Source organism: Bactrocera latifrons, unplaced genomic scaffold, assembly GCF_001853355.1.
Source record: "Bactrocera latifrons isolate USDA-ARS-PBARC rearing strain unplaced genomic scaffold, ASM185335v1 scaffold_68, whole genome shotgun sequence".
Lineage (NCBI taxonomy): Eukaryota > Metazoa > Arthropoda > Insecta > Diptera > Tephritidae > Bactrocera > Bactrocera latifrons.
Window position 1 is genome coordinate 454,195 of NW_017537356.1, and position 26,493 is coordinate 480,687.

Consider the following 26,493-nt stretch of genomic DNA (forward strand, 5'->3'; position numbering starts at 1 on the left):
TTTTTTTATTTAAATTGACAGCTTATATTTAAAAAAGTTACCTTTTCTTTATTATTTAAGCAGACGATAATATTAAGTGTAAATAAAAGCAAAAAACAACACATTCTGCTTTTTTATCTTTATGTTTGGAGGACATTTATATTAGAAAAACTCTTGTCCGATTATGCGATGGAGGCACTGTATATATGGGAAATTTTCTCCATTTTCATTTTCTTACTTTAAGCAACTCATTCTGATTGCTATTTTCATTTCATTAACCACACTTAATTATGCTTGTAGTAACACTCATTCACTTATACACTTCCCCATATCAGCCCCAACTTTTGCCCTTACTGCGCGTGCAGTCAAACGGCAGTGACATACTCTTCTTGCCGTAGCCCGTAGAATGCAAGCATAAAACTGCCTTTGTATATGTATTTATATTGTCCACTCATCCTCGCATTCATTCACATAACATTACATGTATTTAAACTATTATAAGTTGGCATGAAATGATATCGATATTGAATTTCCACTTGATCGCTCGTACGCCTAGTAGACAGACGCAGACATGCTGAAGACAGAGAGACAGACAGATTTCCGTTGTTGCGTGTCTTTTGTCTGTGCATTGGCAGACAGCGCGCGTGTACATTCACCAAACCAAAAAGCACACAAGCGTCACTTGCATATAGATAAATATATACTCATGTAAAGCATACTTGCTTGCTTGCTCAGTTGTAATGTGGGCATTACACGCAGGCAACCAACTCACTGCCATTCGCCGGCTTGATTGGTAGTCTCGCACTTTTTGCGTTGCCCTGCTGTGGTTTCTTCGTTGTTTTTATATTTTTTTCACTACTTCGTTTTTTGTTGGATACATCACATAATCGAATTATCATCATGGCGTCAACAAATGATTTGTTTCTGCTGCGCAGCATTATCCAGGGAATACTGAGGGGTTTTTTTGTAGTAGCTGCCGCCCGCCCGCTCGCTCAAGGACACTCCTTAGCACTTTTTCTTTATATTTTTTCCATTTGACTTTGTCCAGTGTCACACCACCACTGCCGCCATTTTTGTTTGATTGCAAATCCGTTTGATTTGTAGTGAAATATGGATGTATTAGTATGTGTGTATATGAGGACATAAAAATAGAGCGCTTCATTTGGCAAATTTTTGCATACAATTTCGCCTTTTTACGCATACACGCTGACACACACGCTTACATGCGCCCACACTCCCGCTTTAAGGTTATGTTCGTTGTCAGTTCGTTTATCCTTTTATACAAATGAAATTCGAGCCAAAAAGGCGATAAGCAGCAGTCGCCATGTCACACCGAAAATGCCAAAAGCTAACGCTGCGCGCTGTCGCCGGTTTGGGGTCCGTTGACGCAGCGTTGCTGTCAACTGAACGCCGACGTAACACATTTATATCACAACGCCAATTCTTCTACTGCTGCCTTTTGTTCTATAAGCACAACTTCAATCAGCAGTCCATGGCAGGCAAATCAGTTCCAAATCCTAACGCTGACGTTGTCCTGCCCCTAACATTAACACGCAGCGCAAGGACTTTAGTGTTTTTTCTTCTTTTCTCACTGCTTTAATCCCTTACTTTCTTTATTCAAGCATTTGTATTGCTTTTTATAGTAGTTTATTTGCTTATTCGGCTATTCAGTTGCGGCTGTGGCTTGTTCGTTAAGGAAATCGGTTAGGGAGTATTAGGTGTGATTTTAATGGTCGCCACAGTTGTCGTTTAGTTTCCTTTTTGCTAATGGGCCATTCGCTTTTCGCTGGCTTCTGATTACATTTGCTACATATTCGGTTTCTGAATGTTATTTGTTGCTGTTGTTGTGGACAACTTTTTATGGCCTGGCATTACCACTACAATTTGGCATTTTTACGCTGTGTTTCATGGTCAAATGCTTTAATTGATTTTAGTTAATGCCCTTTTTTATTTCACTTCTTTTGCATTGCCTATAATCCTGGTATCAGAGTAAAACGATACTGCTTGCATTGCTAATGCGGTAAAAAAAAAGACCGTTATCTAACTCTAGGAGGAAGCAACGTAATGTAGATTTATTACATTAAATCCAACGGTTTTAGGAAAGTTTTAGTTTCAGAAAAATCTTGAAACATAATATATTCCAGAAAATAAAATGCTGTATGAGGCCTTGTTGCTGTGGATATAGTAGACCGATCAAAAATTACCTAAGCGTAAGATACACAGCTGTCCAAAAGAGCTCTATCGATTTTATATCAACCCGACAACCTAGCCTAACGTATACAGCTCACAAAACTGAAGGCAATACTTTTAAATGGTTCATATCCGTGTCGTTAGAAAGTATAATATTAATTGATCAATTGAAATGTTCAAAAAAGAGTATGTTCAAAAAAGAGTATTGAAACCGAACTTAGCCTTTCCTTGCTTATAATTATATGCATTTGCTCATACAATTATTCAAATATAAATATATATTTACATATATATAACATGCATACATATAACTATAAACATTTTCAATATAAAGGCATTATTTACAGTTTATATGTATATCCATCCTTACCTTTTATTGCCTGCTCATATTTAATTTCTTTCAATTAAACATACGACGGGTTTTTTAACGTTATGATCGAACAATAAAAACAATTTAATATCACCAATATTGATAAATTTCTCACTTAACTTAGATTTACTACTATATACATACATACATACATATATACGTATTTGCGTTCACAACGCGGCGTTGGGAATCTTCGAGTAAAAGCAAATTTCTCACACGAAAAACATGCTGAAACATGTTTGCCAAATCAACACATTGAGCACTACTCTGCTGAATTGCATTTGCATACTTTCATTTCAATTAATCAACACGCACTTATCACTTTACATACACAAATTGAAATAATATTTAAATAATACTCAAAAAAATTCAATAAATTATTAATTTATTACCTTTTCCACAAACTTTGATCGCGATCACGTACCGACGCGCACTTACCGACACACGACTATCAAACAGAGAATGTTAACTAACATGAATGAAATTGTGTTAACATTCGGTCATTCAGTTTTAGTTATAATGTTCTGCAGTGCTGCTCACCTGTTTCGTGTTGACGAGACAGCAACTGCGTTTGCATGGGCTAATACGAGTATGTAACATTCCTACACTGTTGTGCATGCTGTAATGAAGTTACAGAGGATCACTCGGCAGGTTTGTAGTAACATAAAACGAACAAGTTACATTTATTTGCTGTTTGGCCAGAATTATAACAGCAATTCCAAATAAATTGTTAACATCAATGCAATTAAACAGTGACTGCTTTGTTTTTATACTCTTGCAATATGTTGCTACAGAGTACAATAGCAGTGGTCACCCAAAGGTTGTATGTACATATAACTTAAAACTAATCGAAATATATTACTATATATAAAAAATTAAACAGGATGATGAGAAGTGTTGAAATCCGGGTGACTGTCTGTAATAGTTCGTTATTATGCAGAAATCGAAGTAGCTAGGTGCAATTATAGTATCTTTAGTCTTACGAATGACTTTAAGATGCTCACTGAAAATCAAACTCTTTTAAAGCTAGTCCTACATATGATTCAACGAAATTGTTTAATACCTTACATTATATTATCTTATTAAAAATTTTGTTCAATTTTTGTTTGCAGATATCAACAAAGGTTCACCCATCGATTATAAAAGCGGCTCGGCCTGCTCCACACCTACAAAAGACACACTCAAAGGTTACGAGCGCAGCACGAATAATTGCATGGGACCCGTGCTTCCACCGCGCAGCGTTATGAGCGGCCTGCCTGCGCACCACTATTCGACACCGATGAATTTCCGCAAGGGTTTGGCGGCGCGCTGGCACCGTTGGCGGTGTGCGCTCAACATATGTTTGGCGGTATTTGCGTTACTCGGCTTGATTTCAATAGTTCTATATGGTAAGTGCTCTACATAACACGCAACATCTTACATTATCATGGCACGCACTTCAATTGATTTTCATTGAGATTTTCTTTTCAATTTTTGCTTTTCCTTAATTAAAATAATTTCAATTAATACCCATTTATTCATCTCAACATTTCTTCCCTCTCTCTCTACTATTCTAACCTTGCACACCACACAGTATCCGGTGTATTACACTTATCCATGGACGAACCACGCACAATTCTAGTCGGCAATGAGGCATCCGAAGTGACGGCCGCCAAAAGCACTAACACAGATCTAACGAAATTTGGACAACCTACCACGGTCACAGCATCAACGGCAACCTCATCACTCTCCTCGATATCGGCATCACAAGCGGCAGCGGCGCAAGCGGCCAGCGGTAGCGCTGACTTGATGGCTGGCGGCGGCGGCGGTGGCACCTTGCCATCATCGACCGCCTACCAATCACCAGCATCTGCATCGTCGGCGGTGGCTGCTATAGGTACGACCGGAGCCGTTGCCTCGTCACCCTCATCCTCATCGCTGGCAAATGCCAATAATGGAGGTAATTATTTTGAAGTTTTAATTATTTTTAAATGAGTTTCACTTGCTCACGCGAAGTACGGTGTTGAAACGCCGGCACAGACATAAGCGCCGCGTATATTCGAAATCAACGTATAACGGTGTAATGAAAATCAGTAAAAAGGGAATGCCAAGTAAAGGCATAGCAGCAGGGATGGGGCGGCTAGGCGTGTAGTCGTTGTCTGTTAAAAAAAAAACAAGCACAAAAAAACACAGACAGCTAAAGTTTAAGCAAAATCAAATGAATAAAATTGTCACTTGAGTTGTGTCAGCCAGCAAGTGCGCCGCACCCCGACGCTACGTAGCGTCTGGCTTGCTCGCTGGCGCTGTCTGCTATATGTAAGTGCGCACAAACTGCTTGGTGTGTCTGATTTGCTTGACACCCACATTATTGTTGCCAAAGGATCAGCTATTGTGCAGCCAAAAAAAAAAATATGCTTATTTTCTATGCCATTCCGCGTCGTTGAGTCTCGATTCATTTGTTTTCGCCTTTTAATTTTTATTTATTTATTCAACGCCGTCTGCTGTTGACACTTTCGACAAAGTTGTTTAACCGTAAATAGACCACGACAATGGCGACAAAAACGTAGAGCACAAAAAAAAACAATATTTTTTGTAGTATCGACAGCAAATATGCGGCAGGATGTAGCAGCGCTGCAATTACAGGTCAACTTTGTAAGCCGGAAATTGACGCCGGCAAGTTGAGACTGCAAGAAAACTGACTGTATAACTGTGCTTCCGAAAAGTGAATTTAAAAGAAGTGAGCTTACGTCTTACTCACGCATTTCTTAACGCTTACTCTGCCATTTCGCTTTCGTATTAAATTCTCCTCCGTTGAAAATAAATTAGTTTTCTGCATTTGAAGGCGCCGAAATTTCGCTATTTAATGCTAATTGAAGCTGCTGCAAATTGCTATTGACGTAATGACTAAGTTCGTCATGCCAAAAGCTATGGTTAAGGCGTGTTCACACTATTGTCAGAGTCATAAGCGCGCAATGGTGGGTATATATTGGGTAGTCGAAAAAGTTTTTTCGTATTTCTAATCAAACTTCAACATATTTTTTTTGTATTTATAATGAACTTTAATGCACCAAATATGTACCATTTTGTTCGTCATTGGTAGCAATGGAGTTATACGACTGCAACGACCTCTATTGACAAAATACGAAAAGACTTTTTCAACTACCCATTATTAAGTAGGGCAGCAAAAGTGCAAAGAAAAATAATTTCACTACAATGCTGCCCCGATTAAGCATTACAGTCTATATAGTATAGTAAATGAATAAGAAAGACTTATTCTCAAGCACGCGCGCCCTCTACCGTCATTACAAAGCAACTGCGCTTGCACTAATTTAATTTTTTGCTCCCTAAACGCGTAATTACGCAAATTAATGCCGAAAAATATACAAATTCGAAGGAATAGATGAACCAAATTGAATCAAAACAAAAGTGAATGAAATCAGCGCGTATTGAATGTGCAAAGCGCCAGCAAATAATACTGTCAGTAAACGCTCTTGGTTACAGATTATGAATATATCATTATTATTACTACCTAGGCACAATGTAAGAACATCTAAGCATATTTACACGAAAAAGCGCATACACCAAAAGAGCAAGCAATTGCCAACATTTAGCGTTATTAACATTTGGTTATGTCTAGCGCATTTGTTTACCCCTTGCGCGCTTGATTCGCTTAACGCGCTTGAATCCCTTGACGCGCGTTTGATTTCTTTCACCTTTGGTGCTTTCAGCCGCGCCATGTTCCGCGCGGCAATACGTTCATTGGCGAAAGCTCATTAAAAACACATTTTACACTTAATTTATGTGTTTAGACTACGCCAACACGCCGCCGCTTACCAATGTCTTAAAGCATTTACCTTACTTATGTAATTTGAGGCGAACGCAGCCAGAAAATTCACAAGAAAAATTCATTATTGTCATAGGTTGTTAAAAAGTTATAAAAAGGCGGTTTATTTTATGAAAATGTTAATTAAAATTAGGAAAAAACTGAAAAAAAAAACAAATACAGCAATCAATCGCTATGAAAATATGTTTAAAAAAATCATACGCTGTTGTCTCTAGACGTTAGAAACGTAGCGCTACAACAAAGCGGGCAGCAACAAACAAAGGATAGTTCAGCAACAGGGACACGATACCTGTCATACGGCACACAACGGTATGAACGACAACGAGAACAACAACATCGACAACGCGGCAGTAATGGCGTGGAGGTAGTGGCGGTAGTGGCAACGAGCGCTAACAAGCGGCAGTGGCAGCACTACTATCGGCAAAATACATATCTACGGCCAAAACAAAGGCAACAACAAACGCTTGTAAAAGTCCAAATGCCACTCAATGCCATGTGGCAGCAGCATGGCGCGCGGAAGAAGCGTTATCGTCGAAGTTTAATGACAGACGAAACTTTTGAAAGCATCGACTTAATTACGGGAAGGCATGCGAGACATGATGATGATGAAATGAAAGCGCACGAGCGCGTTATAAACAACGCGAATAATAGCAAACATAAATTGAAGAATGGCAATAGCGACAGCGTTGATAAGGCAAAGGACAGCAGCGATAGCGACGATGACGACAGTGAAATGTTAACTGTTGGCAACAGCGCGAATGCTGACAGCTTTGTAGTAACACCAAAGGCAATAACAAAGGGTGTGGAGTTGCAGTTGACTAGCAACAAGATGATTGAGTTGGTGGCGCAAACAGCAGATGTGCCAAATATGGTAGATACAAATGTGGTGAAAAAATCGAGTGAGCTAATGGCAAGTAATACGGCAATAGTTGCTGAACATAAGCGCAATAGCAAACGTTTGCAAACCGAAACAAGCAATCAAGCCAAACAGTCAACGGCGGCCAAAACGCGCTGTCTCACGCCAGTAGACGCAAGTGCGCCCCATAAATGTCAAAGCCTGCCGCTAACTAACACACAAACTGCAAGTAATAGCGCTGAAGACGCGCTGAGCAATAAAGCGCTAAACGAAACGCCAAAGGAATATATAAATATTGCCGCGGTGCAGACTGATTATGACAAGCATAATAGTAATAATACGTCTAACAGTAAACCCATAACACAACGCGACAATATAAGCAACGCACAAACTTCTCAAATCAATAAGCTATTAAATCTCAATCAAAACTCTAATGATGACAAAGAAATTACTGCCGCTGACAGGACTGGTGTTGAAGACGCGGCCGCGCAAACGTCGGACAGTGTAGGTGTTGTTGCCAAGACTGCATTTGCTGATGGTGTGTCTGTTAGGCAACAGCATGATGCGACATTGACGACAATTGCCAAAGTTTTATCAAAGGCTTTTAAGGATAAAAATAATAAAGTAGCAAATTTGAGAGACGGCGACGCGCCGAACATCGCGTGCGGAAATGATGCTGACGAAGCGCACACGGCAAACGCAACAAAATGTGCTGGTGAGACAACAAAAATGCTTGAAGAAAACAAAATTGAAGACAAAGAGTATACAACTGAAGACGCGCCCACAACACCAACACCAACAACAACAGCGGCGCACACAGCTATTGACCTTACGACCAGTGACATTCGTGATATATTCGATGGTGATATTGATTACGTTGAAGGTGACACGCAACGTAAAGTAAGCGTCTCCCATGCGGAGTTTGTCAACAAAGTCGAGGGAGCAGAAGAATTTATTTTTAAAGCAGCGACTGAAATTAATGAGATATCGATTACAACAGACGCGTCGCGAAGCGCTAATATAATAAGCTTGCGCGTTGAGCGCAACGAAGGAACTGGTGAAGAAGACGCTGCCTATAAGCGTGTAAAAAGCAATTTGCGCGTACGCAAAGCGAATGAGCCGAGATATATGAAAACGCTTAGAAAGCACTTTGGACGCCCAATTCACGCACCTGTCCAACTAGCGCCAGCGGCAGTACAGTTTCTCGATGTGATTATTGATGATGATAGTCAAATTGACAGGCCACCAGTAGCAGAACGCGTACAAAGTGCAATGAAGAAAGAAGTGCGCAACAATACCGCCAACATAGGCGCTCAGCAAATGGGGAAAAACCACGCCATAAGTAATGACAATAAAATAGACGTTAATGCGACTAAAAAATTGCCAGTTAATGTGAGTCAGTATATACGCTATGCGAGCGCGCATGAAACTAGGGCGCCACAACACGAATTTGATGAGGCAAATAATACTCAAATCAATCGTCATAATGGCGCAAGCGACAACGCGTTGAACGACGATAGTGAAAGCGATACCGACATAGCTGCAACTGATGATAACTATAATGAGCGTGATTTGGTTGACAGCTATGATGATGTTGGCCATGATGCGCGGACACCAGCCACACCACTGGCCGCAGACACGTCAAGTGTCATAAAAATTGATAAATCCGAAATGAATGAGCATACACGCACGGAAGTAAGAGGCGACGACTACGACGAAGGAGCGTGGGAGTCGGAGCACGCGGCGACTGAAAGTGAACTGAAAATTAAGCTAAACGAAAGTCAAATGCAAAATGAACGGGCAGCAATGATTGAAAAACATGCAGCAATTGTTGGTGTTGATGCTGAAATAGCAAAAACAACAACAAAACTAATGATAACAGCTGATGAACGACAAACGATGGAGATAAATGAGCGCACGTCAGTGGCAAGGCAAAAAACTGTAACAAGCAAGCAGCAACGGGCAGTAAACGCAAAGAGCGGAGAATATAGCAATGCAGGAGCTTCGAGTTATGAAAGTAAAAACGTTGAAGCAGTCGACGATTTGCTGCCATTAGAAAATGTTGGAGATGTTAAAAATGTTGAAGATGTTGGCGTATCAGCGGCTTCTTCTGCAGACGTTGTAACAGTAAGGACAACGTCAGTAACAGACCGCACACAAATGAGCGTTAAGCAAGCTGCTGAAACAGACACGGCACAAACAACCGAAAAACTGTACTACAATTACATAACGGAGCGTGCAACTGATGAAGTTGAAGTTCTAGCCCACACAACAACAAAGCAAACAGCACATTTAAGTGGTAAACGAAAAAGTGCGTCAACAGCTGCAGTTGATGAAAGCAATGCGGAAGACGAGCTCATGCTTAATGACGGTTTAATGCCGCCACAGAACAACAAACATACTAGAAACCACACTGCGCCCGCGAACATAATGCAGCGCAATCGAAATTTCCATACAAACGCCAAAGCTTACGCCAGTACTAATGACTACCAACATTTTATTGCTGAACCCATTGCGGACGACATTGATATTATCAAATTGGAGGCTACACACTCGACCAAGGATGAAATATATAAAACCATAGCCGGTGCGCCGGCAAAGCCGCAACAGCACACATATGGCAAACGTAAGGAAATCGTCACCAGTCGGCCGCCTAAATATCCAGCGCAAGCGGAAAACGAAATACTCAAAGCAGGTACGGAAAACAACGCGGCGAACAGCTACGCTGACAAATTGCCACCGTTTCCACTCAAAGCACCCGTAGTGAGCGAAGCATACGATGCGCCGAGTAAGCACATACTCGTAAATGTGACGATCGCCACCGAAGGTGATAGCAACTCCGTGTATACGCTACATGTGGCCGTACCGATCGGTGGGAAAACGCACGATGTGCAAGAGGTGCTAACACATGAGCGCCTGAAGACGCCAGCGCACAATGAAGATGCGTCGCCGACGGCGTATGCATATGATACCGAGCAAGCGCCGCTGAGTCCTTATTGCATACCCGAACCACCACCACCCATACCGGAATGTCCTTGCAAGTGCGCGGACTTCTTAACTGCAACCGAAGTGCATGACGCTGTTGACAACGAGGCACACTTTGTGCCTTTAGCGGATATTGTTGATAACGCCGGCGCTCCTACCGCTACCGCAACGACCACAGCGCCGCATACTACCGACAATTTCATTCATTCACCATACACACCACCAATTGCTGCAAGCACAGCACCTACGTTGACTAATACCACTGAAGATTCTCTCATTTCAACAACTACCACTGCTACATTTACTAATTTGCTTGGTGTTGATGCAGCGCAAGCTGCCAGTATTGATGATCATGTTGTTGTTGGTGATGGCAACAAAATTGCATGTCCTGATGTTATGCCTATTCTGATACTTGAAGGTGATTGTCTTTAATGGTTTAATTGTGACTAAAAAAAAATACTAACAACTCACCACGTTCGGCTTGTAGACTAACAAACTGAACTATTGACTTATGAAGCTTAAAAAGAATGCTCAAAGTCTTCATATATGTATATATATATATATATATATAACCTTTCATAATACATAACTGTAAAGTCTAACCTCAAAGGTATTTTCTTACCTCCGAGATTATTGCTTATACTTTTTACATATATGAAGTTATATCTATATTTAAGTAAGCTCTGACGGTACTAATTATATGATAATATATATAAATATAAAAAAATATTTACTAATTATATAACCATATACATAAATATAAAAAATATTTTAACTTTTTTGCATTTAGAAGCCATAATTCTTACGGTTACCTATTCTGACTACTGGCAAATGTCTCCTAACCATCTCTTTATGACATTAACTTTAAGTTTTAGTTTTAACCTCATAATAATTGTTTGGATTTTTTCATTACTCATATTAACTTGTATACATAACCTCAATATCAGCTAAAGTACAGAAATTGGCAATGGGCAAAATTGAAACACATCACATCAAAAGCAAAATGAAAATCATTCTCATTAGAAAATGTAAGATACACTTACCTCGTAGTATTAATGCTGTAAAAAACAAGAAAAAAAATTTATAAATATCTCATTCATTAACTTAAGACTCATGCAAATACATCAACAAAAAGTATAAATTATTTTAACTACAGCAAACAAAAAGATTTCTAGGACAAGCTTTATAATAAAGCAGTTAAGAATTATATGTGCGCAAGTAGCAATGAAAGAAAATAACTACACGCAATGCCTCTAACATGCAGCTAACAGCAAACAAGCAACAACTATGCGCATGATAAGCGAGTGCACTTAGCACGAAGAGCACAAACTCATACAATGCTACGTAACCAATAGGAAAGCCGCATTGCTCTTTTGACTGTTACACAAAAGATTTAATATGCCCCCAGCTGCTGTAGATAGCGCACTACCGAGGCAGCCGCTTAACAGCTAACAACTATATCATTGGAAGCGCAAAAATTACTTAACAGAATTTCATCTCTCATTTTTTTTTTTGTACCTAGTGACAGCGCAAACTGTTAACCAACAATAGACTGTAAAAAATCAAATCGTTTCTTGTAAATTTACATAAAAACTTGTAAATTTTCTATAAATATAGCAAAATTAAATTAAATTAAAGAAAAATTTTATTAAATTAAAAGAAAATTAAATAAATTTTACAATTAAGCAAAAACAGATATTTAATTTCCATTTCTAAAAACCCTACGCTTTTTCTTTTTCTCTTCTCTCTCATCACGCGTTTGTAATTCATGCTTTGCGTACACTCATCGCGCTCATCATGCGCACAAATGGCGCTCGTACTACTCATAATTCTCATTACATTTTCGCGCGCAATTTAACGCGCTTATGAAACGTACGCGTGCGTTACTAATATACTCACACCTTGGGCGTGCTATGCCGAGTAGGTGCGCGTACTTTCCCAGCACGCAGTTTCCCACCAGATGGCACGACCTTTGGACAAATCACATTAGGCCAGAAGCTAACCAAGGAGATACAACCGTACAGCTATTGGAATATGCAGTTCTATCAATCGGAACCGGCTTATGTGAAGTTTGATTACACCATACCGCGCGGCGCATCGATAGGTGTCTATGGGCGTCGCAACGCGTTGCCAACACATACACAATATCACTTTAAGGAGGTGTTGAGCGGCTTTAGTGCCAGCACTAGGACAGCGCGCGCAGCACACGTGAGTAGCTTACTGTTTTGCTACGCCATAAGCGGTTATTTGTAGTTATATACATAAGTTTAATAAAATTTATTACGTAAGCGCTTATCATTATGTGGTTACATTTCGTATATGGTCTTAGTTTTTTAGTTTATGGCATAGTTATAAGGTATTAATTGTCGCTTCAAACTCGTTAACGTACAACTAATGCTTCATTAACCGAACTGTTTCTCTGTGTTTTTCTTGTTTCTCATCCCGTACACAACAAAAACCGCTATACACATATCTCTGTACACATATATGCGTTCCATGTACCACATACCATACACACAACAACATCAAATCGACACATTTTCATGGCGCTACGACGTTCATCGCTAAACTAAACTATACTACGCCTGGCTTCATGGATATAAACGCGCTTCACGTATATGAACGCACGCTCACTTTGCTCCATCTACGTTCTTGCGCGCTTACTTGCCGCACACAGTTATCGATAACACGCGAGGTAACACGTTACATGGAGCCCGGCCACTGGTTCGTCTCGCTCTACAACGACGATGGTGACGCGCAAGAGGTTACTTTCTACGCCGCCATTGCCGAGGATATGACACAGAATTGCCCGAACGGTTGCTCCGGCAATGGCCAATGCCTGCTCGGGCATTGTCAATGTAATCCCGGCTTTGGTGGCGACGACTGTAGCGAGAGCGTCTGCCCAGTGCTATGCTCGCAACATGGCGAATACATTAACGGCGAATGTATTTGCAATCCCGGTTGGAAGGGTAAAGAGTGCTCGTTGCGTCACGATGAGTGCGAAGTGGCCGATTGCAATGGACATGGGCATTGCGTGAGCGGCAAGTGCCAGTGCATGCGCGGCTATAAGGGCAAATTCTGTGAGGAAGGTAATGAACGGGTATTTCTACAAAAAATTTTGTTACACGCGTTGACTCGACAACAAAATATTTACATTAACTTATGCTTTACCAAATTACTAACTAATTTGCTGTATTTTCACACATTCCAGTTGACTGTCCGCATCCGAACTGCTCGGGTCATGGCTTCTGCGCTGACGGCACTTGCATCTGTAAGAAGGGCTGGAAGGGCACCGATTGCGCCACCGTCGACAAGGACGCCTTACAATGTCTACCGGATTGCTCGAATCATGGCAATTTCGATGTGGACACGCAGACCTGCACATGCGAGCCGAAATGGAGCGGCGATGATTGCTCGAAGGAGCTGTGCGATTTGGATTGCGGTCAACATGGACGCTGTGTCGGCGATGCCTGCACTTGCGACACGGAATGGGGTGGCGAATATTGCAACACCAAACTTTGCGATACGCGCTGCAATGAGCATGGGCAATGCAAGAATGGCACCTGCCTGTGCGTGACCGGTTGGAATGGCAAGCACTGCACTATCGAGGGCTGTCCGAATGGCTGTTCGGCGCATGGACAGTGTCGCGTGAGCGGCGAGGGTCAGTGGGAGTGTCGCTGCTACGAGGGCTGGGATGGTCCCGACTGCGGCATTGCGCTTGAATTGAATTGTGGCGACAGCAAGGACAACGACAAGGGTAAGTGTATGCACTTGGCATATTATTTCATATAAATAACAATAATGAATAATTGTGTTATGCGACAGACGGTCTGGTCGACTGTGAGGATCCCGAGTGCTGTGCCAGTCATGTGTGCAAGACATCGCAGCTGTGCGTATCCGCACCCAAGCCGATTGATGTCTTGCTGCGCAAGCAACCGCCGGCCATTACCGCATCCTTCTTCGAGCGCATGAAATTCCTCATTGACGAGAGCAGCCTGCAGAACTATGCGAAACTCGAGACATTCAATGAAAGGTTTGTTCAAGGCGTTTGCCAATTTCTTTACACACTCTAGTTTAATTGCGTATACTTTAAGTTTCACAAATTAGCTATGTTGAAACAAAAAACAAACAAAAAAAATATTGAAAAGCCTTCAAGCAAAAAGCAATTGGTGACAAAGATATTTTTTCGTTTGATAAAAGCCACAAAATTTTTGCATTACATAAACGCTGATGTTTTAGTGTGTATAGTGGATGTAAATATCCTTTTAAAAAAATTTAAAAAAAGCAACAACAAACAAATAATGCATAATGACAACTAGTTTGCCTTTTTTCAGTTTTTACGTTTTGATATTTTTAAGTTATCGTGCCCACGTCTAAAAAATCCCAACCGCCAAAAATATCCCTTACCAACCCATGAAATAAAACATATGTAAATAACTCCCACTATATGTCCTTTGTTTTTGCACCACAAATACCCTAAAAGTAGGCAAGAGTAGCCGTACAAAAATCAAAAATCATAATAAAAAAATTACGAAAAGCAAACTGCTGCTGCTGCACAATAAAGCCGCGCTACATGCTGCAACTACGTATAAAACAACAAAATATTTTAGTTTTACGCAGGCTTGCATAAAACAACTTGTTTTCGATATCCACTAAGCACGCGTGGCTTAGTTTCAGTTTCGTTTTTTTTTTTTTTCATTGAAGACATTTTACTTTGACAAAAGTTGCAAATACAAAATGTTTACAGTTAATTAACAATAAATATATGCAACGTATGCAAACATTAAATCAACGCTAATGCAATTAATTTTCTCTACTCTTTTCTCTTCTCTCACACGCGCGCCCTAAAACTGCTACTAACCTACTACTACCAACATCACTACTTCTACATACTACCACTGCGTATACGTAACCAATTTACTAATGTAAACGTTTGGCAAATATGCATAACTTTCGGCACTTGCAAAACGCTAAAAACAAAAACAAAATATTGCAAAATTTTATAAAAACAAAAATACAAAATTTTATNTTTTTTTTGAAAAATTAATAAACTATGGAAACTACAGCAACGCGCACCCTGAATGTACCCGGAAGTAAGAGAAGTATTAGATGCGGTTCGTGTCTCTGCTAATTATTTTCTTTGAGAACCAACTTAGCAGCGTTGGCTCTCAAACTGTTGATTGGTATTTTAACGCTGATAGTAAACTGTTCCACCACAACCAATTCAATACAAATTTGGTTACTTTTACTTAGATTAAAAAATGTTCTAAAATTTAAGGAGTAAGTTTCCCGAGTTGATATTTCACTCGAGACTGAATTTCTGCATAATTTTACAGCACTGGCACAGATATTGATATGAGATAAACACATAACCTCTAAAATGTAAAAAGTTTACAAGTGTGTTTGGTTTTCCTGCTCAGAAATGATTTTCTTTTTTTTTTATAAATGGTCGGACCTTTTAAGTATAATTTTTTCAATCTTTAAATTTTTATGACTTTTCTTCTCTATGAAAGTTACGTTACTTTAGGTATACTTTWAAAAAGTGTCCCCAAACAAAATCAATCAAATGTATGCAATTCTATAAATAGTTGGCAATGCGGAGAAATTATATGAAGACACATCCTTTTCGTCGAAGCTCATTTCATTTTTGGAAAACTTTCAATTTTTGACATCAAGATCTTTTTAGAATAAAATCAGTTACTTTAGATCTTTTAAGCTCTACTATAATCTCACTTAAYTTCCGTAATTTCAGGATAAATCTTGGATCAAAGCAAAAAGCAAAATAATCAGCGTATTTTATAAAGCAATCGGCAAAGAGGGAGAAATGAGAATCTTTTGAGCATTCGGTTATGCAAACCTTTAAAATTTTATATTGCTTCTGCTCTTTCAAATTTCCGTTACTTCATGTATACTTTCGAAAATTGTTCCCAAACAAAACACAAGCAAGTTTCTACATATAATTGTAGCAATAGTTGGCAATGCGGCGAAATTATCTAAAACATTAGGTAAAAAGAGACAAACCAACAATACCTGCCTATATGGGGAGGYCAATATTACCTGTCTGAGTGTATTTTTATTGCTGAGCGTATCTAAATATCTAATATACGCTCTCTTTCCGATGCCAACGTAGCGAACAGAACACAACAAAACAGGTAAATTGTTACTCACTACGCCGACACACAGATACAGGTGAGTTCAAGACACATACAGGTGAGAGCGTATATACGGGTGAGAGAGCACACAAACAGGAAAGAGCAAGATAAGCAGCAGAGACAGTGTGAGAGTTGGAGAGCGTCAGAGYGCGCAACAAAAATACAATGAAGCGAATGAGAAAAGGTTGTTAACCAGAAAAAAATTCSAAATACCAACGATCGACCAAGCGAACAGGTACGAAGTGCCAATAAAACGAGTGCCAGTGTGGAGGCAACAAACACTTAACGAACAAAAACGGCCGAGAGTAGCTGACTGTTATTGACATTTACCGATTCGCTGGATGTTCGAATGAATAGGAATGCATATGTGTTTAAGAAATTTGTGTGTAGTCGAAGTAGACGTGGGAAAAGTGACTGCGCGAGCACAGCGCGCAGCTTTAATGAATGATGAGCACGCTGTTTGCGTGGGAAAGAGCGCTAATGCCAGCAAGTGAGATTGATTGATGCACGAAAGCGGAGGCCAGCGAGTAAAATATGCTTATAATTTGCAACACATTAGGCGGAGACATTRCTTCAAGTGGCTGTTGCAAGCAATTTCTATTATAAGTTGGCGCATAATTTAAGGCTTTCTTCAAAGAAAATGCTATTGCGCTGCAAGGCGGCGCGCTCGCCGCATGCGCGCACACATACATACAGCCAACGCRCTGAGTGAGCAACTGCGCGTCGTAGCTGTTAGCTGGTAGCGGCTTGCTGGCGCGACGGTGCGCTCGCTGAAATCGAAGTGCGGCTCAAATAGTTTGCCAGCGCATTTACCTGTTTGCGGACGTGATTTTCGGTGTTTTACGTGCAACGAAGCTAGAGCGTGTGCGCGCGTTACTAATTTGTTGTTTTTGAGGCAGGCCCGCTTGCTTGCCGTATACACTTGAAGGTGCGCGCTTGTGTCTTTATATTTGTATATATATATATATATCTCAATGTGTTTGTGTGTGTGTCTGTTGTATGTATAAAAGTTGTGTCTGTGTTTGTTGATTACTTGGTGAAGCAAAGCGTTAGGCGGACGCGAGACGACGCCGTGCATTTAATTGAAGAAAACATCACGAAAAGATGTGGCTCGAGATGAAAGAAGCGAAAAATTACTAGAAAGAATTAACAGAGTACAACGCTTTTACGCCGCAACGAGCATTATTACTTGTATATATGTATATTTATTACAACAAAATGAACGTTTACGTCTACAACGTAGCGGTTTCTTAATGACGCAGTGCAATTATACAAATATGCTGCTTTCAAATATAGCGCTATATACATATTTATAAATATACAACTACCTAGTTGTGGAAAAGTACCATAAAATACTTAYAATTGTCTGGCAAAAGTTGAAAATATTTACAAAAGTTCACTAACTAGCGCAATTTTGGGAGTCACGGTAATTACTAGATTTCTTAAGCCACAAAAAATATGAAAAAATGAGATAAAAAGCCGAAAAATACATGAAATTCCTCAGTGCAATTGACAAACGTGCATTCTTCACTGTAAATACACACCAATACATGGCGAAAAGTGCGGTAGTGTGTGTGCGCTTGAGCCGCGCCTGTGTATTGGTTGCTATGGCAGTTACCAACGCGCCGATAAGTGACGTCGCCGAAGCCTATAAATAACATTCAAAAATGTATGCACACATACACGTATATATCATCTATATATGCTAAAGTATTTATAAATAAAAAAATTTTAATATCAAAATTGTTTTCAATATTAAAATGAAATCACAAAAATATATTGCAAAAAAAATATTTCAAAAATCATTACAAACAAAATCATCAAAAATCATTACAAAAAATTAACCAAAAAACAAACAAATCGTTTAAAAAATCACCACTAAATTCATTAAATACTAACAGCATTTTTTGGAATTATTTCAACGCAAGGTAAGCAAAGCAACAGCGCTCAAACTAAAATAACTAACTAAATACTCTTTAAAAAAGTTCGTTGGTTGTTTGGTAACATGTTTTCTTAGCTATTAATTTTCATACTTTAACATATTTTAACGCTCTCATAGCAGTGCGCTCATTTTACTAATTTGTCGTAATTTTAATTAATTTTCCATTTAATTTTTCTAATTTTCTTTTTATACGTCAAACACTTAATTTGCTTTTATTTTCATTACCACTTTTTCATTCATGCGTTCTACCTCTTCACTTAACCCCTCACGTCTAACATAAAATCATGCAGTTCAAACGCCAATGCGCCTCGTTGGGCCTTGTAGCGTTATTTTAAGCACTTAGTAGTGCATTTTTCACATATTTTACAACACCTCATACTTTCTTTATTTCATTTAAAATATTTACGCGCTGAGACTACAAATAATAAGCGCCTATTACGTTTCCAAGCAACCCTAATGCAAACAATTTAGGTTTTAATTTCAATAGAAAATGCAAAAAAAAAAAGTTCAAAACAAATTTTGAAACTACCGTTATGACATAAAAATAACTGGAAACGAACAGTATTTGAAAACTTACGAACACCTTGTAAACATGCGTTCGTTCGTCCATTTGTTCGTTCGTTGGTTCGTTCGTTCGCTATTACGCTCGTTCAAACTTCGTTCAATTGTGTCTTATGTGTTAAGAGAAAGTCTATTTTATGTTTATATGTGCGTGTGTAATTTTACGTATTTGTTACAGCTTATTTGCCGTTAATTTAGCAATTTACCGTTATTTATTTAAGTAGTTTATTTATAAATGTCAATACGTTTTATTAGCGCAAGTTTTATGCATACAATTTTTACGTTTTTCTACTGCTTGTTAGTAAGTTATTTTTTCCTAACTATTTGCTATTTACAGTAAACATTTTCTATTTTATACCACACACACATTAATTTAACAAAGACGTCACTAACACGCTGCTCTTTTTGACTCTTTCCACTATAGCCGTTCGGCCGTTATACGCGGTCGCGTTGTCACCTCGCTCGGCATGGGGTTGGTGGGTGTGCGCGTCTCCACCACAACACTGCTCGAAGGCTTCACGCTCACACGCGATGACGGCTGGTTCGATTTGATGGTGAATGGCGGCGGCGCAGTTACGCTGCAATTCGGCCGCTCACCATTCCGGCCGCAGTCACGCATCGTACAAATACCCTGGAACGAAGTGATCATCATCGATGTGGTGGTTATGTCCATGTCGGAGGAGAAGAATTTGATACCCATACCGCATACGTGTTTCTCACACGACTACGATCTTATGAAACCGGTTGTGTTGGCTTCGTGGAAGCATGGTTTCCAAGGCGCTTGTCCCGATCGTTCCGCCATTTTGGCCGAATCGCAAGTTATACAGGAATCACTACAAATACCCGGCACCGGCTTGAATTTGGTATACCACTCTTCACGCGCCGCCGGCTACCTGTCGACCATAAAGCTGCAGCTAACACCGGAAATTATACCAGATACACTGCACCTGATACATCTGCGCATAACTATCGAGGGTATACTGTTCGAGCGTGTTTTCGAAGCTGATCCGGGCATTAAATTCACCTACGCCTGGAATCGCTTGAATATCTATCGTCAACGCGTCTACGGTGTGACCACAGCGATTGTTAAGGTTGGCTATCAGTACAGCGATTGCAAAGACATCATTTGGGATATACAAACCACCAAGTTGTCCGGCCATGACATGTCCATCTCCGAGGTCGGTGGTTGGAATCTTGATATACACCATCGTTACAACTTCCATGAGGGCATACTGCAGAAGGGCGACGGCTCTAATATCTACTTGAAGAATAAGCCACGTGTCATACTCACTACGATGGGTGATGGCCATCAACGTCCGCTCGAATGCAACGATTGCGAGGGCTTAGCATACAAGCAACGTTTACTGGCGCCTGTTGCTTTGGCCGCTTCACCTGATGGCAGCTTGTATGTCGGCGATTTCAACTACATACGCCGCATTATGACCGATGGCACCATACGCACAGTGGTCAAGTTAAATGCCACACGCGTCTCCTACCGCTACCACATGGCGCTAAGTCCTCTGGACGGCACACTTTACATATCCGATCCGGAGTCACATCAAATCATACGCGTACGCGACACTAATGATTACACACAACCTGAAAAGAATTGGGAACCCATTGTCGGCTCCGGTGAGCGTTGTCTGCCAGGCGACGAGGCGCATTGTGGTGACGGTGCTTTGGCGAAAGATGCGAAGCTGGCCTATCCCAAGGGCATCGCCATTTCCAGCGACAATATATTATATTTCGCAGATGGCACAAATATCCGTATGGTTGACCGCGATGGCATTGTCACAACGCTGATTGGCAATCACATGCATAAGTCACACTGGAAGCCCATACCATGCGAGGGCACATTAAAGCTGGAAGAGATGCATTTGCGTTGGCCCACCGAATTGGCTGTTAGCCCCTTGGACAATACACTGCACATCATCGATGATCATATGATTTTGCGCATGACACCCGATGGACGTGTGCGTGTCATTTCCGGACGTCCACTGCATTGTGCCACCACTTCAACCGTTTATGATTCCGATTTGGCTACACATGCCACACTCGTGATGCCACAATCGATCTCGTTTGGTCCCATGGGTGAGTTGTACGTGGCGGAGAGCGACTCGCAACGCATCAACCGCGTGCGCGTCATTGGCACAGATGGCCGTATAGCACCTTTTGCTGGCGCAGAGTCGAAATGTAATTGCTTGGAACGTGGCTGCGACTGTTTTGAGGCAGAGCACTTCCTCGCGACCAGTGCCAAGTTTAACACTATAGCGGCGCTTTCTGTTACACCCGATGGTCATGTGCATATTGCTGATCAGGCCAATTACCGCATACGTTCGGTTATGTCCAGCATACCGGAAGCCAGTGCGTCACGCGAATATGAAATATATGCGCCAGATATGCAAGAAATTTATATCTTTAACCGTTTCGGTCAGCACGTCTCTACCAAGAATATTCTAACTGGCGAAACCACATATGTCTTCACTTATAATGTCAATACTTCCAATGGCAAACTGAGTACCGTGACTGATGCGGCAGGTAATAAGGTCTTCCTACTGCGTGACTACACTTCACAGGTGAACTCTATTGAAAATACGAAGGGTCAGAAATGTCGTCTACGCATGACACGCATGAAGATGTTGCACGAACTGAGCACACCGGACAACTACAATGTGACTTTTGAATATCACGGTCCAACCGGCTTGCTAAAGACCAAACTAGATTCAACAGGCCGCTCTTATGTCTACAATTACGATGAGTTTGGACGCCTCACTTCAGCTGTTACGCCCACTGGTCGTGTCATTGATTTGGTATTCGATTTGAGCGTTAAAGGTGCACAAGTTAAGATATCGGAGAATGCACAGAAGGAACAGTCGATGCTGATACAGGGCTCAACAGTCATGGTGCGCAACGGTGCCGCCGAATCGAAGACATCTGTTGAAATGGACGGTTCAATGACAAGTTTAACGCCATGGGGTCACACCGTACAAATGGAGGTGGTACCGTACGCAATTTTAGCTGAAATCAATCCTGTGATTGGTGAAAGCTATCCCGTGCCTGCAAAGCAGCGTACCGAAATCGCTGGTGATCTGGCTAATCGCTTTGAGTGGCGTTACTTCGTGCGTCGCATGCAGCAGGGTAAGCAAGGCAAAGGACCACGTCCAGTCTCACAAGTTGGACGCAAGCTGCGTGTGAATGGCGATAATGTGCTTACACTCGAATATGATCGCGACGCGCAATCCGTTGTTGTGCTCGTCGATGATAAACAAGAATTATTGAATGTTACTTATGACCGCACAGCACGTCCAGTTAGTTTCCGCCCACAATCAGGCGACTATGCCGATGTCGACTTGGAATACGATCGTTTTGGTCGTTTAGTGAGCTGGAAGTGGGGTGTGCTGCAAGAAGCGTATACCTTTGATCGCAACGGACGCTTAAACGAAATCAAATATGGCGATGGCTCATCAATGGTTTATGCCTTCAAAGACATGTTCGGCTCACTGCCCCTGAAAGTGACCACACCACGTCGTTCTGACTACCTCTTGCAGTACGACGATGCTGGCGCGCTACAAAGTTTGACAACGCCACGCGGTCATATACACTCATTCTCACTGCAAACCTCACTCGGCTTCTTCAAGTACCAATACTTCTCACCGATCAACCGCCATCCTTTCGAAATACTATACAACGACGAAGGGCAGATACTCGCGAAGATACATCCACACCAATCCGGTAAGGTGGCGTTTGTACATGATTCCGCTGGCCGTCTGGAGACAATTCTGGCTGGGCTATCAAGCACGCACTACACTTATCAGGACACCACGAGCCTCATCAAATCAGTTGAAGTCCAAGAACCTGGCTTTGAGTTACGCCGCGAGTTCAAGTATCACGCTGGTATTCTCAAAGACGAAAAGGTACGCTTCGGCTCAAAGAACTCATTAGCTTCCGCACACTATAAGTACTTCTATGATGGCAATGCACGTTTGAGCAGCATTGAGATGTCCATTGATGACAAGGAAGTGCCCACAGCACGTTACAAATATAGTCAAAACTTGGGACAGTTGGAAGTCGTGCAGGATCTAAAGATTACTCGCAATGCTTTCAATCGTACCGTTATTCAAGACTCTGCTAAGCAATTCTTCACGATCATCGATTACGATCAGCATGGTCGCGTAAAAAGTGTGCTTATGAATATCAAGAGCTTCGACGTCTTTCGCCTTGAGTTGGACTATGATCTGCGAAATCGCATAAAATCACAGAAAACAACGTTGGGACGTTCAACATCATTCGACAAGATCAATTACAATGCTGATGGACATGTGACCGAAGTGCTCGGCACAAACAATTGGAAGTACTTGTACGATGAGAATGGCAACACTGTCGGCATTGTGGATCAAGGCGAGAAAATTAATCTCAGTTATGATATTGGCGATCGCGTCATACAAGTTGGTGAGATCGAGTTCAACAGTTATGATGCGCGTGGTTTTGTGGTGCGACGTGGTGAACAGAAGTATCGTTATAACAATCGCGGTCAGCTGATACATGCCTTCGAAAGAGAGCGCTTCCAATCGTGGTACTACTATGATGACCGCAGCCGTTTAATAGCTTGGCACGACAGCAAGGGTAATGTAACGCAGTACTACTATGCCAACCCGAAGACACCGAAATTGCTAACACACGTACACTTCCCGAAAGTGGGCAAAACATTGCGTTTCTTCTACGACGATCGTGATATGCTAATGGTAGTAGAAAACGGTGATCAGCGTTACTATGTGGCCACCGATCAGAATGGTTCTCCGCTAGCCTGCTTCGATCCGAACGGCATCATAATCAAAGATGTAAGACGCACGCCATTCGGCCGCATTATCAAAGATACTAATCCAGACTTCTTCATACCGATCGACTTCCATGGTGGACTGCTAGATCCCAACACGAAGTTAATCTACACCGAAGGACGCCACTACGATCCTACCGTTGGTCAATGGATGACACCCAAATGGGAGACATTGGCCACCGAAATGTCCAATCCAACTGACGTCTTCATCTACCGCTACCACAACAACGATCCCGTCAATCCTAACAAACCGCAAAACTATATGATCGACTTGGAGTCTTGGCTGCAACTTTTCGGCTACGATTTGCGTAGCATGCAGAGCTCAAAGTACACCAAAGACGCGCAATATGTGCCACAAATATCGATAAAATCAAATACACTGGCACCTGAATTCGGTGTGATTTCCGGTTTGGAATGTATTGTCGAGAAGACCAACGAGAAATTCAGCGATTTCGACTTCGKGCCGAAGCCACTACTGAAGATGGAACCAAAGATGCGCAATCTCCTACCACGTATTAGCTACCGACGTGGCGTCTTCGGCGAGGGTGTGCTGCTTTCACGCATTGGCGGACGCGCTTTGGTCAGCGTCGTAGATGGCTCGAATAGCGTGGTACAGGATGTGGTCTCATCGGTCTTCAACAATTCCTACTTCCTCGATCTGCACTTCAGCATACACGATCAAGATGTATTCTACTTTGTCAAAGACAATGTGCTCAAGCTGCGCGACGACAACGAAGAACTGCGCCGACTCGGCGGCATGTTCAACATATCAACACACGAAGTGACCGATCATGGCGGCACCGCTGCAAAGGAATTGCGGCTGCACGGCCCTGATGCTGTGGTGATAATTAAATATGGTGTTGATCCCGAACAAGAGCGACATCGCATACTAAAACATGCGCACAAGCGTGCCGTCGAACGCGCATGGGAGCTCGAGAAGCAGCTCGTGGCTGCCGGCTTCCAGGGACGCGGCGACTGGACTGAAGAGGAGAAAGAAGAGCTTGTGTCGCACGGCGATGTAGATGGCTGGATTGGCATCGACATTCACAGCATACACAAATATCCACAGCTGGCCGACGATCCAGGCAATGTAGCATTCCAGCGTGACGCCAAACGCAAACGAAGAAAGATCGGCAGCGCACACCGCGCAGCGAAATCGCGCCGACAGCAATTAAGAGTCATGGATTTGAGTGCGTGAGTAGGCGAAACAAGCGAAGAAGCATACAAAAGTAGACGTGTAGCAGCAACTGTGACAAAAGTGAATGAGGAGAAACTCGAAAATGGTGGGCGTGGTAAGGATAAGCGAAGTTATGGTGTTGCCTATGCTAGGCACGAAAGCTGGCAAGCAGATATAAATGCAAATGAACTGAACACCATTGAGACAACACTTTATTTAGACAACAATAACAGCAATAGCAGCGGTGATGATGGTGATGACGATGACGACGACAACGACAACGACAACAACAACAGCGACGACGACGATGAGGATGACGATGTGCCGCCGCAAGATGTACGCGAACTCATTGTTGCCAACGAAGCTAACCACAGCGGCAATGAGGAGTACTACCAAGACGAATACTCTTATAATAACAACTACTACGATCAGCACTACTATCGCAGCAAAGGCACAGATACAGACGACATATATTAAACAACCAATACTACTACATACAAAACATATATGAAAAACAAAAACTGAAAAGCAAAATAAATTTAAAGAATTTAGTGGGTATTAAATTATAATATGTGTGAGTACGTACAACTAACTACAATACTATGAGTAGGTATGTGTGAAGTAAAGAAATCATAAAAAACAGTAATTTTCAGAATCAATATTTGCATGTAAAAATGGCAAATTTGTAAAAAGTAAATGAAAAAAAATTATGGAGTTAAGGTTTAGCAGTTGAAAAGACGCCAAGCAAATTATTTAGTAAGAAAATAATAAAAGTATTTAGCACACACAGCGCTAAGTGGCGTAGGTAGACGGATTGCGTGCGAAAAAGTAAAGAGAAATTTTCAAAAACTAGCACAAAAATTAGAAAAGCATGTGAAAGCAAAATTACAAGCATGATTGTACTAAGCAAATTAGAAATCAGCAAGCAGCAGTAGAAAAGTAAGGTTAGGAAGCGTAGTGCGCAAATGCGACGCTAAAATGTTTAATTTTGAAGTTACGTGCAGGCGTGCAATTATTTTCGGAGAACTTCAGTTTTTGTATAAAGTAAAAAACAGTTGAAAAGCCATACAACTTAAGCGTTGAAGTGGTGACTATACAGTAAACAGACTAGCAAATTAAGTATTGTAATAGGCAGCAGTAAGAAAAATGAGTATTTAAAATGGTAAAAAACGAAAGAACTTAGTATAAACTGAATGTTTTTGTATAATTGCAGGTTAAGCAGGAAATTAACAAGTATTTGGTGCAGAACAAATAAAAAAAAAATATTTAAAGAAAAGATTAAAAAAAAAGATTATTAACGAAAAAATTATTTAAAAGAAACAGATTATTTAAAAAATATTATTTAAAAAAGAATATCGAAAATAAAATACTAAAAAAAAGATTAAAAAAATTATTTAAAGGAAAATTATTTATAAAAAATGTTGATATACAGACATTGTGTAGTGCAATTTTGTTGTTTTTGCTAGCAATGTACATTTTTTTGTAATTTTTGAGCAATTATTTGATATGCCAAGACTTTATTTTTCACAAAACTATTTTTTTAATTAATGCTGTTTAACTGAGTTTTAAACTTTCCAATTTTATATTGACTTCTTTGTAAACTTTCCAATCACAAATAGTGTTA

The 26,493-nt window shown here is 41.0% G+C and overlaps 1 protein-coding gene across 5 annotated transcripts in view; it reads left to right on the forward strand.

Moving 5' to 3' along the window:
* LOC108975678 (teneurin-m) overlaps positions 1-25,798 on the forward strand; it is a 391,476-nt gene extending 365,678 nt beyond the window's left edge. For 2 of the 5 annotated variants that reach the window (XM_018944361.1, XM_018944364.1), the window contains 8 exons: positions 3,652-3,927; positions 4,113-4,478; positions 12,128-12,411; positions 12,881-13,292; positions 13,415-13,960; positions 14,029-14,236; positions 18,257-18,283; positions 19,283-25,798. In XM_018944361.1, coding sequence (XP_018799906.1) covers positions 3,652-3,927; positions 4,113-4,478; positions 12,128-12,411; positions 12,881-13,292; positions 13,415-13,960; positions 14,029-14,236; positions 18,257-18,283; positions 19,283-24,890 — 7,727 coding nt within the window. In that variant the 3' untranslated portion in view covers positions 24,891-25,798. Of the gene's footprint in view, positions 1-3,651; positions 3,928-4,112; positions 4,479-7,807; positions 10,622-12,127; positions 12,412-12,880; positions 13,293-13,414; positions 13,961-14,028; positions 14,237-18,256; positions 18,284-19,282 lie in introns of those variants that run through there. The other 3 variants (XM_018944363.1, XM_018944365.1, XM_018944360.1) reach the window with 3 other exon arrangements.
* Positions 25,799-26,493: the final 695 nt, after the last annotated feature.